The sequence below is a fragment of the Zonotrichia leucophrys genome, chromosome 29 (assembly GCF_028769735.1).
Source record: "Zonotrichia leucophrys gambelii isolate GWCS_2022_RI chromosome 29, RI_Zleu_2.0, whole genome shotgun sequence".
In the NCBI taxonomy this organism is placed as follows: Eukaryota; Metazoa; Chordata; class Aves; order Passeriformes; family Passerellidae; genus Zonotrichia; species Zonotrichia leucophrys.
Genome location: NC_088198.1, coordinates 1,927,512 through 1,945,281, shown reverse-complemented (window position 1 = coordinate 1,945,281; position 17,770 = coordinate 1,927,512). Strand labels below are relative to the sequence as shown.

The 17,770-nt window shown below is 55.5% G+C and overlaps 1 protein-coding gene across 1 annotated transcript; it reads right to left on the bottom strand.

Moving 5' to 3' along the window:
• Positions 1-1,311: 1,311 nt before the first annotated feature.
• On the bottom strand, positions 1,312-16,782 carry NACA (nascent polypeptide associated complex subunit alpha). Its single transcript, XM_064734761.1, has 6 exons — positions 16,674-16,782; positions 16,240-16,311; positions 4,399-4,484; positions 4,211-4,288; positions 1,664-1,810; positions 1,312-1,528 (listed from the first exon to the last, which is right to left on the bottom strand). Exons 2-6 carry the CDS (start codon positions 16,307-16,309, stop codon positions 1,337-1,339), a joined length of 573 nt encoding a protein of 190 aa, XP_064590831.1. The 5' UTR covers positions 16,310-16,311; positions 16,674-16,782; the 3' UTR covers positions 1,312-1,336.
• Positions 16,783-17,770: the final 988 nt, after the last annotated feature.

Sequence of the window (17,770 nt, the reverse complement as noted above, 5' to 3'; positions counted from 1 at the left end):
GTGAGGGAGAAACAGAGCTCAGGGTTGGTGTGAGAGAGAAACAGAGCTCAGGATTGGTGAGGAGAACAGAGCCAGGTTTGTGAGGAGAAACAGAGCCAGGATTGGTGTGAGGAGAAAGAGCCAGGAGTTCGTGAGGAGAACAGGCGGTTGGTGTGAGGGAGAAACAGAGCCCAGGTTGGTGTGAGGAGAAGAGCTCAGGATTGGTGTGAGGAGAAAGAGCTCAGGTTGGTGTGAGAGGAAGAAACAGAGTCATTTCCAGGATTGGAGCCATTGACGGAGAACAGAGCCAGGTTGGTGATGAGGAGAAAACAGAGCCCAGGATTGGTGCATTCCAGGTTCCAGGGATTGGGATCGTGGGTGGAGCCAGAAGGCCAAGCCTGCACTGTCAACACCCCCAGGGCAGGACCTTGTGCTCTCGCTTTGATGAAAGAGAGGAATTTGTGGATTGACCATGTCACAGACATCTTTTATGAAAATCCTTTCCCTAGGATTTTTGCTCCTGAGAAGCTGAGAGGCCTCAGGAACAAAATGTAAACGTTGATTATCTGCTGCTGTGGGATGCAACAGGTGGAGCTGTGATCAGTCTGTGTTAGATGTTTCTAATTAATGGCCAATCCCAGCCCAGCTGGCTTGGACAGAGAGCCCGAGCCACAAACCTTTGTTATAATTTTTTCCTATTCTATTCTTAGCTAAGCCTTCTGATGAAATCCTTTCTTCTATTCTTTTAGTATAGTTTTAATGTAATATATATTATAAAATATATATTTTATAATATACATTACATTTGATATATATATCACATTATATATATCTTTATAGACTCTATACATAAAATTATATATTTATATAAATTATATATTATAATATAATATATTATATTATAATATATAATTTATATATTATAAAATATATTTATATATTATATAAATATATATTTATATATTATATATTATACATTTCAATATATATTATATAAAATATATATTATAAATATACAAAATATGCAATATAATAATATTATATTATAATACTATAAAATACATTATAATATATTATAATAGATAAGTATATTACATTTATATATAATAATATAATATAATATAATATAATATAATATAATATAATATAATATAATATGATATCATATAATTGTGATATAATGCAATATAATATGATATATATTATAATATATTATAGTATGCCATAATAAAATAAAATATAGAATATAATTACAATATATTACAATATATAAATATAATATATATATTAAAAATATATAAAATATTATAAAATACATATACTTCTGAAACATGAAGTCAGATCCTCATCTCTCCCCTCAGCACAAGACCCCTGTGAACCCCATCACATAACCCCACTGAGAGGCTGAGGAAGGCCTCACCTCCTCTTCCTCGCTCTCCTCCTGCACCGTGGGGGTCTGTGTGTTTTCCTGGATGTTGGACACGGGTTCTCCTTGCACTTTGAACTTTTCAGCAGCTGCCAGCTGAGCCTGCTGGGACAGGTCTTCGATCTGCAGGAGGGAAGAGAAGAAAAGGAGAAGTGATGCCAGCGCTGGGCAGTGCCAGCACATTCCTTGGCAGGAGCCACACAGTGCCAAGGTGACAGGAAGGAGAACACTGCCCTGCTGGCACCAGGGTGGGCTCACCTTGGCCTCCCCAAAGACAATGTAGGTGTCTGACGCCGGGCTCTTGTACACGTCTGGCTTTGTGATGACAAACAGGATGTTCTTGGATTTCCGGATGGTGACTCTGGTCACTCCTGTCACCTGGCGAAGGCCCAGCTTGGACATTGCCTGCAAAACACCAGGGAAGGGTCAGTGAGGGGAGGAGAGCTCTGGAGCCAGCCCAGCTGTGCCCAATCCTCTCTCCAGACTCCAGATCCAACCTCTGCTGCATGGATCCGTATTACAGCGACCTGAAAAGGTCTCCATGGTGAGAGAAGGATGAGAATCTTGTTTGATGATCAGAAGGCTGGATTTATTGATATATGATATATAATACATTATTACTATACTAAAAAGAATAAAGAGAGAAGTTGCAGAGGCTTGCTAAGCTAAGAATAGAAAGAAAGAATGAACAACAAAGTTCTGTCTCCAGGGGATCTGTCCCCGAGCTTGTTTCTGTGATTGGCCCCCAATTGGAAATGTGGAAGATGAGCCAATCACAGGTGCATCCTATTGCATTCCACAGCAGCTGATAACAATTGTTTACATTCATCTTCTGCGCCTTTGCTTCCCAGAAGATGGACAAATGGGAAAGAAAGGATTTCTATGAGAAAATGTCTGCGACAGATCCACATGGGAACTGCCATGGAGGGAACACCCCAGTCCAGCACTGTGAGACCCCCACAGTGATTCTGAGCCCTGGGCTTGCTCACCAGGTCTCTGTTCTCGGCCTGTTGTCTCTGCCTGCTTAGGCACAGGATGGCCTTGGGACAACCCGCGCTCCAAAGGACGAGGGCACTCTTCAGATTTTTCATTTTTTCAATATTGTTGATTAATTCTTATCTACAAAGTCGTCTCCCAGCCTGACAGAGGTCTGCCCAGCACACTGACATCCCACTGGGGGGTCGTCTATTTTTATACTAAAAACTACGTGTAAGATATTTACTTTTACCTTCCAATACCTTTTACCCTTATTAACAAGTGCAGATTTAATGTGAACCAATCCCAAAGTGCCAGCATCACCACCAAAGATGGGTGACAAGAAGAAGAGGAGAAGGACAAGACACACCCTAATTCCTCCATCTTGTCTCCTAAAAACCCCCCTGTACCAAAATCCCAAAACCTGTATTTTCACCCTGTGAATAATCAATTCCTTCACCACTTATCCCCAGGTGATCCTCATACAGGTGGCACATCCCTTGCAGGGTCAAAATCCAACCACCAAGCACTTCTGGCAACATTCCAGGATTTCTGAGCCCCTCAGGGGTTATCTCTGGACATCAGGAGTGATGTGCTGATGTCCGGTTTTGGGCTGTTTGGATGGCCTGGAAAGGCCCGGGGTGGCCTTGGGGCAGCCCGCGTTCCAAAGGATGAGAAGAGGCTTCAGTTCTTCTTTCGGTCTCGGTGTTTATTAATTGTTTATCTAAAAGATTTTCTTTCGGCCCGACAGAGCTCTGCTCAGCAGCCAGCCATGAGCACACTGACCTATCTTTATACCCAAAGTTACGTGTACAATATTTATCATTTTTCCCCAATACCTTTCACCCTTATTGCCCGGTGCACTTTTAGTAACAACCAATCCCAAAGTGCCACCATCACCACAGAAGATGGAGGAGAAGAAGGACAGGACACGCCCCAATTCCTCCATCTTACTTCTCTAAACCCCCCTGTACATAAATCCTAAACCCTGTGTTTCACTCTCTAATTAACCAATCCCTTCACCATTCACCCCGGTGAAACCCTCCTGTCCTCATGCAGGTGTCGTCTCCTGTGTAGGATCAAAGTCCAGCCACCAGACACTTCTGGAACATTCCAGGACTCCCGAGCCCCCCAAGGGTGCTCTCGGTGACACCTCAGTCCTGAGGTGCTGAGATCCCATGTGGGATCTCAGGATCTGAGTCCTGGGATGCCGGGCCCCCGAGACCACCCTTGGGGGGCCCGGGAGTCCTGGAATGTTCCAGAAGTGTCTGGTGGCTGGACTTTGACCCTACACAGGAGACGACACCTTTATGAAGATAAGAGGACTTCACCGGGGTGAATGGCGAAAAGATTAGTTAATTAGAGGGTGAGACACAGGGTTTAGGATTTATGTACAGGGGGGTTTAGAGGAGTAAGATGGAGGAATTGGGGCGTGTCCTGTCCTTCTTCTTCCTCTTCTCCTCCATCTTCTTTGGCCACGGTGGCACCTTTGGATTGGTTATTACTAAGAGTACACCGAGTTATAAGAATAGATGGTATTGGGGAAAAATGATAAATATTGTATACGTAACTAGGGGTATAAAGATACGTGGCGGTCCGGGGAACGGCACAGTGTGCCCATGGCTGACTGCTGAGCAGATCATTGTTCGGCTGAAAGAACATCTTTTAGATAAACAATTAATAAACATAAAAACCGAAAGAAGAACTGAAGCCTCTTCTCGTCCTTCGATACGCGGGCTGTCCCAAGGCCACCCCGGGCCTTTCTAGGCCCCTCAAACAGCCGAGATAAACCGGACAATCCCACATGCTGAGGGACAGCTGAGGCCTCACCTTGCGAGCTTTCTTCTCACTCCGGCTCTGTTTGGCTTTGCTGACGGGTTCTTCGTCTATTTCGGCGGCTGCCGCGAGCTGCAGGGAGGGAGAAAAGCATCGGTGACAATGCTGGGGTGACACCACGGGGACTCTGATCCACCCTGTGCCACCAGGGACACCACAGGCACTCTGTGCCACCTCCCTACCTGTGCCTGCTGCGTCGTGGCCTGTGTGGAGTCCTGCTCTTCGAGCTCTGGTACGGATTCATCGCTGTCAGACTCTGTGCCAGACCCTGCAGAGACACACAGCCCACCTCAGCCAGCTCCAGGGCACCAGTCGGGCACCAGTCAGCCCAGTGAGGTGCTGGATGGAGCATTCTGTGCGCCCTCAATGCCACCAGCAGGGTGGCACGGGTGGGTTCTCAGCCTGGCCGTGGTGGCAGCAGGGTGGCAGAGCCCCACAGGTGCCCAGAGGCTCTGGAATGAATCCTGAGGGAGCTCCAGCCTGAGGAGGAGGTGGGTGGCACTTCCAGGGTGGTGAGGTGGCAGTTCAGGGTGACAGAGCCCTTCCTGAGTCCCCTCAAAGCCACAGCACCAAGACCCCACTCACAGAGCCCCCAAGGTTGCTGCACATCCATGGCTTCACTACAGGGATCATCTGGGATAACCCCAAACTCCCTTCAGGTGATCTCAGGGCCACCAGGATAATCTGGGATAACCCCAAACCCCCTCAGGGCCACCAGGATAATCCCAAGCCCCCTTTAGGAGAACCTGAGGGCCACCAGGATGATCTGGGATAACCCCAAACACCCCTCAGGGCCACCAGGATAACCCCAAACCCCCCTCAGAGGACCTGAGGGCCACCAGGATCATCTGGGATAACCCCAAACCCCCCTTCAGGTGACCTGAGGGCCACCAGGATGATCTGAGATAACCCCAAACCCCCCTCAGGGCCACCAGGATAACCCCAAACCCCCTTCAGAGGACCTGAGGGCCACCAGGATGATCTGGGATAACCCCAAACCCTCCACAGGTGACCTGAGGGCCACCAGGATGATCTGGGATAACTCCAAACCCCCTCAGGGCCACCAGGATGATCCCAAGCCCCCCTTAGGAGACCTGAGGGCCACCAGGATCATCTGGGATAACCCCAAACCCTCCTCAAGGGACCTGAGGGCCACCAGGATGATGTGGGATAACCCCAAACCCCCCTCAGGGCCACCAGGATAATCCCAAGCCCCCCTCAGGGGACCTGAGGGCCACCAGGATGATCTGGGATAACCCCAAACCCCCTTCAGGTGACCTGAGGGCCACCAGGATGATCTGGGATAACCCCAAACCCCCTCAGGGCCACCAGGATGATGTGGGATAACCCCAAACCCCCTCAGGGCCACCAGGATGATCTGGGATAACCCCAAACCCCCTCAGAGCCACCAGGATGATGTGGGATAACCCCAAACCTTCTTCAGGATCATCTGGGATAACCCCAAACCCCCCTTCAGGTGACCTGAGGGCCACCAGGATAATCCCAAGCCCCCTTTAGGAGAACCTGAGGGCCACCAGGATGATGTGGGATAACCCCAAACCCCCTCAAAGGACCTGAGGGCCACCAGCTGCAGTTGTGACCCACAGCACTGACCACACCAGTTACTGAAGCACAGCTGGGTGTCCCCAACCTTGGAGGACACCTGGAGGTGACCCTGATGCAGCCATTACCTGCATTCAGCCCTCATGGCACACACAGGAACCTTGGCAAACCTCTGTGCCCGTGTCCAGGTGTGCCAACACTTCAGGCATAGCGTGGGGACATCCCAGTTTGCCACCACACACAGCAGTGCCAGGCACGTGGGTGGCATCTCAGTGTGAAGCCAGCTCAGATTATCTCATTTTTGCAGTGCCCATGCCACAAAACAAACCAACAAACCACAACCAGCACGCCGTGCTCCGTGCCCGAGGACACGCGTTAGTGACCGCTGGCACCGTGTGCCCGCCGTTAGTACCCGGTGGGCATCACCCAGTGACACTCCATGCACACACACAATACCCTTGTCATTCTTGAGGACGGGCTGTGGTGCCAGCACCCCCGTGGCAGGGGACAGCTCCAGCAGCACGGGTGGCTCTGGGGGGAGCAGAGGTGGCAGCTCCTCGTCATCGTCACCGGGCACCGCGGCTTTCGAGGGGGGCTTGCCCACCTTGGCATTGCTGGGGGGCTGCTGCTGCTTCTTGGCAGGGCTGGGGGGCTTTGGGGGGGCACCAGGAGTTGGGGCTGCTGGGGTTGGAGTGGCCTTGGAGGGGCTTTTTGGGGGTGCTTTGGCTGCAGTGGGGGTGGTTGGAGGGGGAGTGGCTTTGACAGGGCTTTTTGGGGGTGCCTTGGCCTCAGTGGGGCTTTTTTGGGGTGCCTTGGCCTCAGTGGGGCTTTTTTGGGGTGCCTTGGCCTCAGCGGGGCTTTTTTGGGGTGCCTTGGCCTCAGTGGGGCCTTTTGGAGGTGCTTTAGCCTCAGTGGGGCCTTTTGGGGGTGCCTTGGCCTCACCAGGGCTTTTTGGGGGTGCTTTTGCCTCAGCAGGGGTAGATGGAGCTGGGGTTGCTTTGGCAGGGCTCTTTGGGGGTGCCTTGGCCTCTGTGGGGCTTTTTGGGGGTGCCTTGTTCTCAGTGGGGCTTTTTGGGGGTGCCTTGTCCTCAGGAGAGGCTGGGGTGCCTTTGGCAGGGCTTTTTGGGGGTGCCTTGTTCTCAGTGGGGCTCTTTGGGGGTGCCTTGGCCTCTGCGGGGCTTTTTGGGGTGCCTTGTTCTCAGTGGGGCTCTTTGGGGGTGCCTTGGCCTCTGCGGGGCTTTTTGGGGGTGCCTTGTTCTCAGTGGGGGTGGCTGGAGCTGGGGTGCCTTTGGCAGGGCTTTTTGGGGGTGCCTTGGCCTCAGCAGGGCTTTTTGGGGATCCTTTGGCTGCAGCAGGGGCTGCTGGAGCTGGGGTGGCCTTGGCAGGGCTTTTTGGGGGTGCCTTGGCTTCAGTGGGGCTTTCTGGGGGTGCCTTGGCCTCAGGAGAAGCTGCTGGAGGTGGGGTGCCTTTGGCAGGGCTTTTTGGGGGTGCCTTGGCCTCAGTGGGGCCTTTTGGGGGTGCTTTGGCCTCACCAGGGCTTTTTGGGGGTGCCTTGTTCTCAGTGGGGCTCTTTGGGGGTGCCTTGGCCTCAGTGGGGCTCTTTGGGGGTGCTTTGGCCTCAGCAGGAGCAGCTGAAGGAGCTGGAGCCACAGGAGAGGATGGGGCAGGGACAGAGCTGCCCTTGGGAGGTTTTTTGGATGCTCCAGGGGAAGCTGGAGATGGGGTGGCTTTGGCAGGGCTTTTTGGGGGTGCCTTGGCCTCTGTGGGGCTTTTTGGGGGTGCCTTGGCCTCAGTGGGGCTTTTTGGGGGTGCCTTGGCCTCAGGAGAAGCTGGGGTGGCTTTGCCAGGGCTCTTTGGGGGTGTTTTGTCCTCAGGAGAGGCTGCTGGAGCTGGGGTGGCTTTGACAGGACTTTTTGGGGGTGCCTTGTCCTCAGTGGGGGTGGCCTTGGCAGGGCTTTTTGGGGGTGTTTTGGCTGCTGGAGCTGCAGGAGCTGGGGTGGCAGGGGATGGGGTGGCAGGGGATGGGGTGGCAGGGGATGGGGTGGCAGGGGATGGGGTGGCAGGGGATGGGGTGGCAGGGGATGGGGTGACAGGGGATGGGGTGGCAGGGGATGGGGTGACAGGGGATGGGGTGACAGGGGAGGGGGTGGCAGGGGATGGGGTGGCAGGGGATGGGGTGACAGGGATGGGGTGGCAGGGGATGGGGTGGCAGGGGATAGGGTGGCAGGGGATGGGTGGCAGGGGATGGGGTGACAGGGGATGGGGTGGCAGGGGATGGGGTGGCAGGGGATGGGGTGGCAGGGGATGGGGTGACAGGGGATGGGGTGGCAGGGGATGGGGTGGCAGGGGATGGGGTGGCAGGGGATGGGGTGGCAGGGGATGGGGTGGCAGGGGATGGGGTGGCAGGGGATGGGGTGACACCACCAGGACTCTTGGCAGCAGTTTTGGCTGCAGGTGGGGTGGCTGGAGCTGGGCTGGGAGGAGCTGGAGCAGCAGCTGAGGCAGCAACAGAGCCCTTGGTGGCATCTTTGGCTGAGGGAGGGGTGGCTGGAGGTGCCAGGGGTGGTGTGACAGGGACAGAGGGGGCAGCTGGGGCAGTGACCGAGCTCCCAGGAGCTGCTTTGGCCACAGGAGGGGTGGCTGGAGCCACCATGGGTGGTGTGACAGGGACAGCAGGAGATGGTTTGGCCACAGGAGAGGTGGCTGGAGGTGCCAGGGGTGCTGTGACAGGGACAGAGGTGGCAGTTGGGGCAGTGACCGAGCTCCCAGGAGCTGCTTTGGCCACAGGAGGGGTGGCCAAAGGTGCCAGGGGTGCTGTGACAGGAGGAGAAGGGGCAGCAGTTGGACTTGGAGGAGCTGCTTTGGCTGCAGGAGCCACCATGGCTGGTGTGACAGGGGCACCAGGAGATGTTTTAGCCCCAGGAGGGGTGGCTGGAGCCGCCATGGCCGGTGTGACAGGGACAGAGGGGACAGCAGGAGCTGCTGCTGGCAGCACTGGGCTCACTGGAGACCCTGGGACAGAGATGGCAGCTCCCAGAGCAGGTGGGGACAGCGCAGGTGGCACTGGAGCTGCTCGAGGTGCCATGGGAGAGGCCTTGGCAGCAGAAGGAGCCACTGGGAGCAGTGGTGGCACTGGGGAGCCAGGGGCTGAGCCAGGGGACATCCCAGCTGGCAGCAGAGGGATGGGAGGTGACAAAGGAGCTTTGGGGGCAGCCAGGAACACGGGGGGAGAGATGGCACCGACCAGGGCTGGAGCAGCAGGAACAGAAACGGGGACTGTGGGATGTGGGGGTGACCCTGGGCTCTGGGGGGACACTGCCACCGAGGGGGCTGGCAGCAAACTGGGGGGCACTGCTGGGGGAGAGGCCAGAAGGGGACGGGATGGGGGAGGCAGGAGAGGGGAGGCTGCAGAGGGAGGAAGAGGAGCTGGGGCTGCTCCAGAGGGAGGGAGAGGAGCTGGGGCTGCTCCAGAACCAGGGAGAGGAGCTGGGGCTGCTCCAGAGGGAGGAAGAGGAGCTGGGGCTGCTCCAGAGGGAGGAAGAGGAGCTGGGGCTGCTCCAGAACCAGGAAGAGGAGCTGAGGCTGCTCCAGAACCAGGGAAAGGAGCTGGGGCTGTTCCAGAGGGAGGGAAAGGAGCTGGGGCTGCTCCAGAACCAGGGAGAGGAGCTGGGGCTGCCCCAGAACCAGGGAGAGGAGCTGGGGCTCCTCCAGAGGGAGGAAGAGGAGCTGGGACTGCCCCAGAGGGAGGAAGAGGAGCTGGGGCTGCTCCAGAACCAGGGAAAGGAGCTGGGGCTGCTCCAGAACCAGGGAAAGGAGCTGGGGCTGCCCCAGAGGGAGGAAGAGGAGCTGGGGCTGCTCCAGAGGGAGGAAGAGGAGCTGGGGCTGCCCCAGAGGCTGCAGTGGGTGCAGATTTCATGGCAGAGCTGAGAGCAGCTGGGAGAGCACTGGGGCTCCCTGTGGGGACAGGAGGAGCCACTGGCACTGCAGCAGCAGCAGCCAGGCCAGGTGACACAGGTGGCACAGGGGACACTGGGGCAGAGCCTGGAGACCCTGGGGCTGCAAACACCACGGGGCCCTGAGGAGCTGCAGGAGGGGCAGCGGGGGCCGTGCCCAGCAGAGCTGGGGCAGGGGGCTGGGGGGGCACAGAGAACACGGGGATGGCAGCAGCTGGCACCACCGGGGGGGACACAGGGCCTGGGGGGCCCTGGGCGGATGGAGATGGAGTCAGAGGTGGGGAATGAGCAGCATGGAGAAGAGCTGAAGGAGAGAAACACAGTGAGAGCAGAAATGAGAGCAGGGACAGGAGGAGGGGGCACGCAGCCAGCCTGGCATTCCCCTGGCTCCTGGCCCAGCGGGCACTGCCAGGCTCAGCACAGAGCAGGACGTTCATCCCCTTCTGGAACAGAATTTCCTGAGAGCCCTCAATGGCAGGAGGCACCACCAGAAATGCAGAAATCCAGCTCTGCCCTACCAAAGGGGTGTCACAAGCCCTGAGGAGCCCCAGAAATCTGTCAGGACACCCAGGGCTGCTCAGCAGCCTGGGGACACAAAGACCCACCTGAGAAGAGGAAGGGAAAGTCAAATATAACCCAAAAAATAAATAAAATCTAAAAATAAATGTAATATAATTCCACTGACATGTGGAGAGTCTGGGAGCCCCCTCCTTTCAACCAGGGGTACAATGACAGTCCCCCTTGGGCTGCAGGGGGAATAAAAACCCACCCAAAAAGAGGAAGGGAAAGTCAAATATAAGCCAAAAAATAAATAAAATCTAAAAATAAATGTAATATCATTCCACTGACATGTGGAATTACTCCTGGAGTGCTCTGGGAGCCTCCTCCCTCCAACCAGGGGTACAATGCCAGTCCCCCTTGGGCTGCAGGGGGAATAAAAATGCACCCAAAAAGAGGAAGAGAAAGTCAAATATAATCCAAAAAATTAAAATAAATAAAATATAAAAATAAATATAATTCCACTGACATGTGGAGAGTGCTCTGGGAGTCCCCTCCTTTCAACCAGGGGTACACTGACCTTGTACCTTTATTCCTTTGTGGGAATAAAAACCCACCCAAAAAGAGGAAGGGAAAGTCAAATATAACCCCAAAAAATAAATATAGAAATAAATAAAATATCAAAATCAATATAATACCATTCCACTGACATGTGGAATTACTCCTGACATTCCCAATTAAATTCCCAATGAAATTCCCAGTGCCAACCAGCAATCAAAGGGCACCATTTAGTGCAGAGGCCATGAGAGGGTTCAGCTCCCAGTTCCTGAAGGCCTGGAAAGCCCTGACATTCCCAGTGAAATTCCCAATGCCAAGCAGCAAATCAAGGGGCACTGTTTATGCCATGAGAGGGTTCAGCTCCCAGTTCCTGAAGGCCTGGAAAGCCCTGACATTCCCAGTGAAATTCCCAATGAAATTCCCAGTGCCAACCAGCAAATCCAAGGGCACCATTTCGTGCAGAGGCCATGAGAGGGTTCAGCTCCCATTTCCTGAGAGCCTGCAGAGCTCTGACATTCCCAGAGTGATTCCCAGCAGCCAGAGGAGCTCCAAGGGAGGGCAGAGCCGGGCAGGGCAGGGCCGGTCCAACCAGCAGAACCAGCCCGGGCACGGCACCGCCCTGGGGAGCTGCAGAGCCTGTCCCTGTGCCATGGATCCTGTCCTGTGCCACCCTGTGCCATGGATCCTGTCTTGTGCCCAGCCCTGTGCCATGGATCCTGTCCCTGTGCCACCCTGTGCCATGGATCCTGTCCCTGTGCCATGGATCCTGTCCCTGTGCCACCCTGTGCCATGGATCCTGTCCCTGTGCCACCCTGGCATCAGCCCTGTGCCATGGATCCTGTCCCTGTGCCACCCTGTGCCCAGCCCTGTGCCATGGATCCTGTCCCTGTGCCATGGATCCTGTCCTGTGCCACCCTGTGCCATGGATCCTGTCCCTGTGCCATGGATCCTGTCCCTGTGCCACCCTGTGCCCAGCCCTGTGCCATGGATCCTGTCCCTGTGCCACCCTGTGCCATGGATCCTGTCCCTGTGCCACCCTGTGCCCAGCCCTGTGCCATGGATCCTGTCCCTGTGCCATGGATCCTACACTGTGCCATGGATCCTGTCCCTCTGCCATGGATCCTGTCCCTGTGCCATGGATCCTGTCCCTGTGCTGCCCTGGGGAGCTGCAGAGCCAGCCCTGTGCCATGGATCCTGTCCCTGTGCCACCCTGTGCCATGGATCCTGTCCCTGTGCCCAGCCCTGTGCCATGGATCCTGTCCCTGTGCCATGGATCCTGTCCCTGTGCCACCCTGTGCCATGGATCCTGTCCCTGTGCCACCCTGGGACCAGCCCTGTGCCATGGATCCTGTCCTGTGCCATGGATTCTGTCCTGTGCCACCCTGGGACCAGCCCTGTGCCATGGATCCTGTCCATGTGCCATGGATTCTGTCCTGTGCCACCCTGTGCCATGGATCCTGTCCTGTGCCACCCTGTGCCCAGCCCTGTGCCATGGATCCTGTCCCTGTGCCACCCTGTGCCCAGCCCAGAGCCAGCTCTGTGCCATGGATCCTGTCCTGTGCCACCCTGGGACCAGCCCTGTGCCATGGATTCTGTCCCTGTGCCACCCTGTGCCCAGCCCAGAGCCAGCTCTGTGCCATAGATCCTGTCTCTGTGCCATGGATCCTGTCCCTGTGCCACCCTGTGCCATGCATCCTGTCCTGTGCCACCCTGTGCCCAGCCCTGTGCCATGGATCCTGTCCCTGTGCCATGGATCCTGTCCTGTGCCACCCTGTGCCATGGATCCTGTCCTGTGCCATGGATCCTGTCCCTGTGCCACCCTGTGCCATGGATCCTGTCCCTGTGCCATGGATCCTGTCCTGTGCCACCCTGTGCCATGGATCCTGTCCTGTGCCACCCTGTGCCCAGCCCTGTGCCATGGATCCTGTCCCTGTGCCCAGCCCTGTGCCATGGATCCTGTCCCTGTGCCACCCTGGGACCAGCCCAGAGCCAGCCCTGTGCCATGGATCCTGTCCCTGTGCCATGGATCCTGTCCTGTGCCACCCTGGGACCAGCCCAGAGCCAGCCCTGTGCCATGGATCCTGTCCCTGTGCCAGCCCTGTGCCATGGATCCTGTCCTGTGCCACCCTGTGCCATGGATCCTGTCCCTGTGCCATGGATCCTGTCCTGTGCCACCCTGTGCCATGGATTCTGTCCCTGTGCCATGGATCCTGTCCCTGTGCCACCCTGCGCCATGGATCCTGTCCTGTGCCATGGATCCTGTCCCTGTGCCACCCTGTGCCCAGCCCTGTGCCATGGATCCTGTCCCTGTGCCCAGCCCTGTGCCATGGATCCTGTCCTGTGCCACCCTGTGCCCAGCCCTGTGCCATGGATCCTGTCCCTGTGCCATGGATCCTGTCCTGTGCCACCCTGGCATCAGCTCTGTGCCATGGATCCTGTCCCACCTGGCATCAGTGTCACAGCCGTGTCCGGGTCCCTCTGTCACCTCCTGCAGTGTCACACAGGCAATGCCATCCCTGTCCCTGCCCCAGCACAGGGGCATGAAAGGCGCTGCCAATGCCCCATTTCACCCCCATTTCACCCCAAATCAGGGCAGCCTGGAGCTGGACAGCAGTGCCAGGACATTTCCTGCTCCAAGGAACGTTCTGGTGCCTCCCAAAGTGCTGCCAAGGGCACAGAACGTGCAGAGCCACCTTTTCCAGAACAATCTTTTATTCCTGCCTGCTCTGCCTGTTCCTTCTGAGCACATTCCTGCTGAACACAATCATTCCTGCTGAACACACACAATCATTCCTGATGAAAACAATAATTCCTGATGAACACAATCATTCCTGATGAAAACAATCATTCCTGCTGAAAACAATCATTCCTGCTGAACACAATCATTCCTGATGGACACAATCATTCCTGATGAACACAATCATTCCTGCTGAAAACAATCATTCCTGATGAAAACAATCATTCCTGATGAACACAATCATTCCTGATGAACACAATCATTCCTGATGAAAACAATCATTCCTGCTGAACACAATCATTCCTGATGAAAACAATCATTCCTGATGAACACAATCATTCCTGCTGAACACAATCATTCCTGCTGAACACAATCATCCCTGCTGAACACAATCATTCCTGATGAAAACAATCATTCCTGCTGAACACAATCATTCCTGCTGAACACAATCATTCCTGCTGAACACAATCATTCCTGCTGAACACAATCATTCCTGCTGAACACAATCATTCCTGCTGAAAACAATCATTCCTGATGAACACAATCATTCCTGATGAACACAATCATTCCTGATGAAAACAATCATTCCTGATGAACACAATCATTCCTGCTGAACACAATCATTCCTGCTGAACACAATCATTCCTGGTGAAAACAATCATCCCTGCTGAACACAATCATTCCTGATGAACACAATCATTCCTGCTTCTCCCACACCTTTCTTTGGTTCCTTTTTAAACATCCCAAGCTAAAAGATTTCCCAAAACCAAAAGATTTCAGCCCAGAATCCCTCTGGATCAGCGTGGACCAACCCCATATCTCCAAAATTTTTCCAAGGAAAAAGTTGAAAATTCGGGAAGGAATCCCAAATAAAGGGATTTGGGAATCCCAAAATCCAGCCTGAGGAATCCCAAGGAAGGAATCCTAAATAAAGGGATTTGGGAATCCCAAAATCCTGCCTGAGGAATCCCAGGAGCAGCAGAATTTTGGGAGCTGTCAGTTGAGAGGGACAGGAGGGGCCCCAAAAAGGAATTCCAGCAATGCCAAGAGGGAACTCCTGGGAATTGTTGGTGCAGGTTCCTTCTCAAACATCCCAAGCTAAAAGATTTCCCAAAACCAAAAGATTTCAGCCCAGAATTCCTCTGGATCAGTGTGGACCAACCCCATATCTCCAAAATTTTTCCAAGGACAAAGTTGAAAATCCAAGGAGGAATCCCAAGGAAGGAATCCCAAATAAAGGGATTTGGGAATCCCAAAATCCTGCCTGAGGAATCCCAAAATCCTGCCTGAGGAATCCCAAGGAAGGAATCCCAAATCCCCTGATTTGGGAATCCCAAAATCCTGCCTGAAGAATCCCAAATAAAGGGATTTGGGAATCCCAAAATCCTGCCTGAAGAATCCCAAATAAAGGGATTTGGGAATCCCAAAATCCAGCCTGAGGAATCCCAGGAGCAGCAGAATTTTGGGAGCTGTCAGTTGAGAGGGGGCCCCAAAGAGGAATTCCAGCCATGCTGGGAGGGATAAGGAGCTCAGCAGCTCCTGGGAATTTTCAGTGCAGCTGTCACAGCAAGAGCCATCACTCAGCTCCCTCCTTGTGTCCCCTCTCTGTCACCAAACCTCTGTGGTGCTCCCACAATGGGACAGATCCCAAATCCTATGAGAAACCCCCAAATCTGACAAGACAGATGTTCAAAATTCAGTGTGACACCCCCAAATCCAATGGGGCAGACCCCTAAAGCCAAAGGGACAAACTCCAAATCCCAAGGGACAGATACACAAAATTTAGTGAGGAAACCCCAAATCCAATGGGACAGGCCCCCAAATCTAACAGGACAAACCCCCAAATCCAACAGGACAGACCCCCAAAATTCAATGGATGATCCCCAAATCCAGAGGGACAGATCTGCAAAATTCAATGACAGACCCCAAATGCAACCGGGCAGAATCCCCAAATCAAGGGGGACAGAATCCCCAAATCCAACAGGACAGGAACCCAAATCCCATAGGACAGGTCCCTAAATTCTGTGGGACAGAATCCCCAAATCCCATAGGACAGGATCCCTCAAATCCAACAGGACAGGACCCCAAATCCAATGGGACAGAATCCCCAAATCCAGTGGGACAGAATCCCCAAATCCAACAGGACAGACCCCCAAATCCCATAGGACAGGATCCCAAATCCAGGGAGACAGAACAGGACAGGACCCCAAATTCTGTGGGACAGAATCCCCAAATCCAACAGGACAGGACCCCAAATCCCATGGGACAGAATCCCCAAATCCAAAAGGACAGGACCCCAAATCCAACCCCCCGACCCAGCCACGGCCGCTGCTCTCCACTCCCACCCAAACCGAGCTCGGACCATCCCCGGTGCCGGTACCGGGACTCTGGGACACGAGGAGTCCCCGCGTGCTCCGGCCCAGAACCGGCCCGGTTTGTTTTGCCCACATCGAAACCACGGCACGGACACCCCAAAACCCCCGCGGGGGACGTGACAAGGCTCAAACCGGGGTCACAAAACCCCCGCGGCCACCGGGACCCGGTGCACCTTCACCCGCCCGGTGAGGGGATCACGGGAATCAGCCCCAGAACTGGTCCGGGATCCCGGGAATCAGCCCCAGAACCGGCCCAGGATTCCGGCAATCGCCCCCAAAACCGGCCCGGGATCCCGGGAATCGCCCCCAAAACCGGCCCGGGGCACCCCCCGGTCTCACCTGTCTCCGCCTGCGGCTGCGGCAGCTCCTGCTCCGTGGCCGGGACGGTTTCTGTGGCTTCGCCGGGCATTTCTACGGGAATGGACAAACCGACAGGACCGGGCTCGCCGGGGCTCCGGTACAGCCCCGGGGCCACCACCGGGAACTCGTCCTTCCCACCCCGTTCGGGCACCGCGAGCTTCCCTCTACCGGGAAAATCTACCGAGACAGCTCGGCCACACAGGCAGAGCCCGATCCCAATCCCGATCCGGGTCCCGGTGCCGGGCCTAGGCCGCCTCCTCCCCGCCGCCCCCTCTGCCCTGCCCGGCGCTCCCACGACCCCATCGATGGCCTCAACCGACTCCTCCCGGCCACCCGCTCATCCCGCTAGCGGCGAGCGGCGCCCCGAGCGGCGGATGGCAGTGGATGCCGGCGGATGGCGGCGCGGGACTCACTGTGCGGGGAGCGGGGCCCAAGATGGCGGCGGAAAGAGACCGAGAGGGCAGCGCGACTTCCGGGAGCGCGACTTCCGGGGCAGGGGGAGAGCCCCGGGAACAACGGCCCGGTCCGGTCCCCGCGGCCGCTCTGCGGAGTTCCGGGATCTGTTCGGGCCCCACCGTGAGGGCGGGGAGACCCCGGGAAGGGTTGGGGTCCCCTGGGGGGGGTCCAGGTGGGATCAGGGGGTCAGGGCAGGGTTAGGGGGTCCTGGCAGGGTTATGGGGTCAGGACAGGTGGTTCAGGCAGGTTTAGGGGGTCCAGGCAGGATTATGGGGTCAGACAGGGGGTCAGGGCAGTATTAGAGGGTCAAGGCAGGTTTAGGGGGTCCAGGCAGGATCCAGATGGGGTTATGGGGTCCAGGCAGGGTTATGGGGTCAGATCAGGGGGTCAGGACAGGTTTAGGGGGTCAGACAAGGGGTCCAGGCAGGTTTAGGGGGTCAGGGCCGGGTTATGGGGTCAGGGTAGGGGGTCCCAGCAGGTTTAGGGGGTCCAGGCAGGGTTATGGCGTCACACAGGGGGTCCAGGTGGAATTAGAGGGTCAGGACAGGTTTAGGGGGTCAGGATTAGGGGTCCATTCAGGATTAGGGGGTCAGGACAGGTTTAGGGGATCAGGACACGGTTATGGGGTCCAGGCAGGGTTATGGGGTCAGGGCAGGGGGTCCATTCAGGATTAGGGGATCAAGGCAGATTTAGGGGTCCAGGCAGGATCCAGGTGAGGTTATGGGGTCCAGGCAGGGTTAGGGGATCAGAACAGGGGGTCCATTCAGGATTAGGGGGTCAAGACAGGTTTAGGGGGTCAGACAAGGGGTCCAGGCAGGTTTAGGGGGACAGAACAGGGTTATGGGGTCAGACAAGGGGTCCAGGCAGGTTTAGGGGGTCAGGGCCGGGTTATGGCGTCACACGGGGGTCCAGGTGGAATTAGAGGGTCAGGACAGGTTTAGGGGGTCAGGATTAGGGGGTCCATTCAGGATTAGGGGGTCAGGACAGGTTTAGGGGATCAGGACATGGTTATGGGGTCCAGGCAGGGTTATGTGGTCAGGACAGGTGGTCCAGG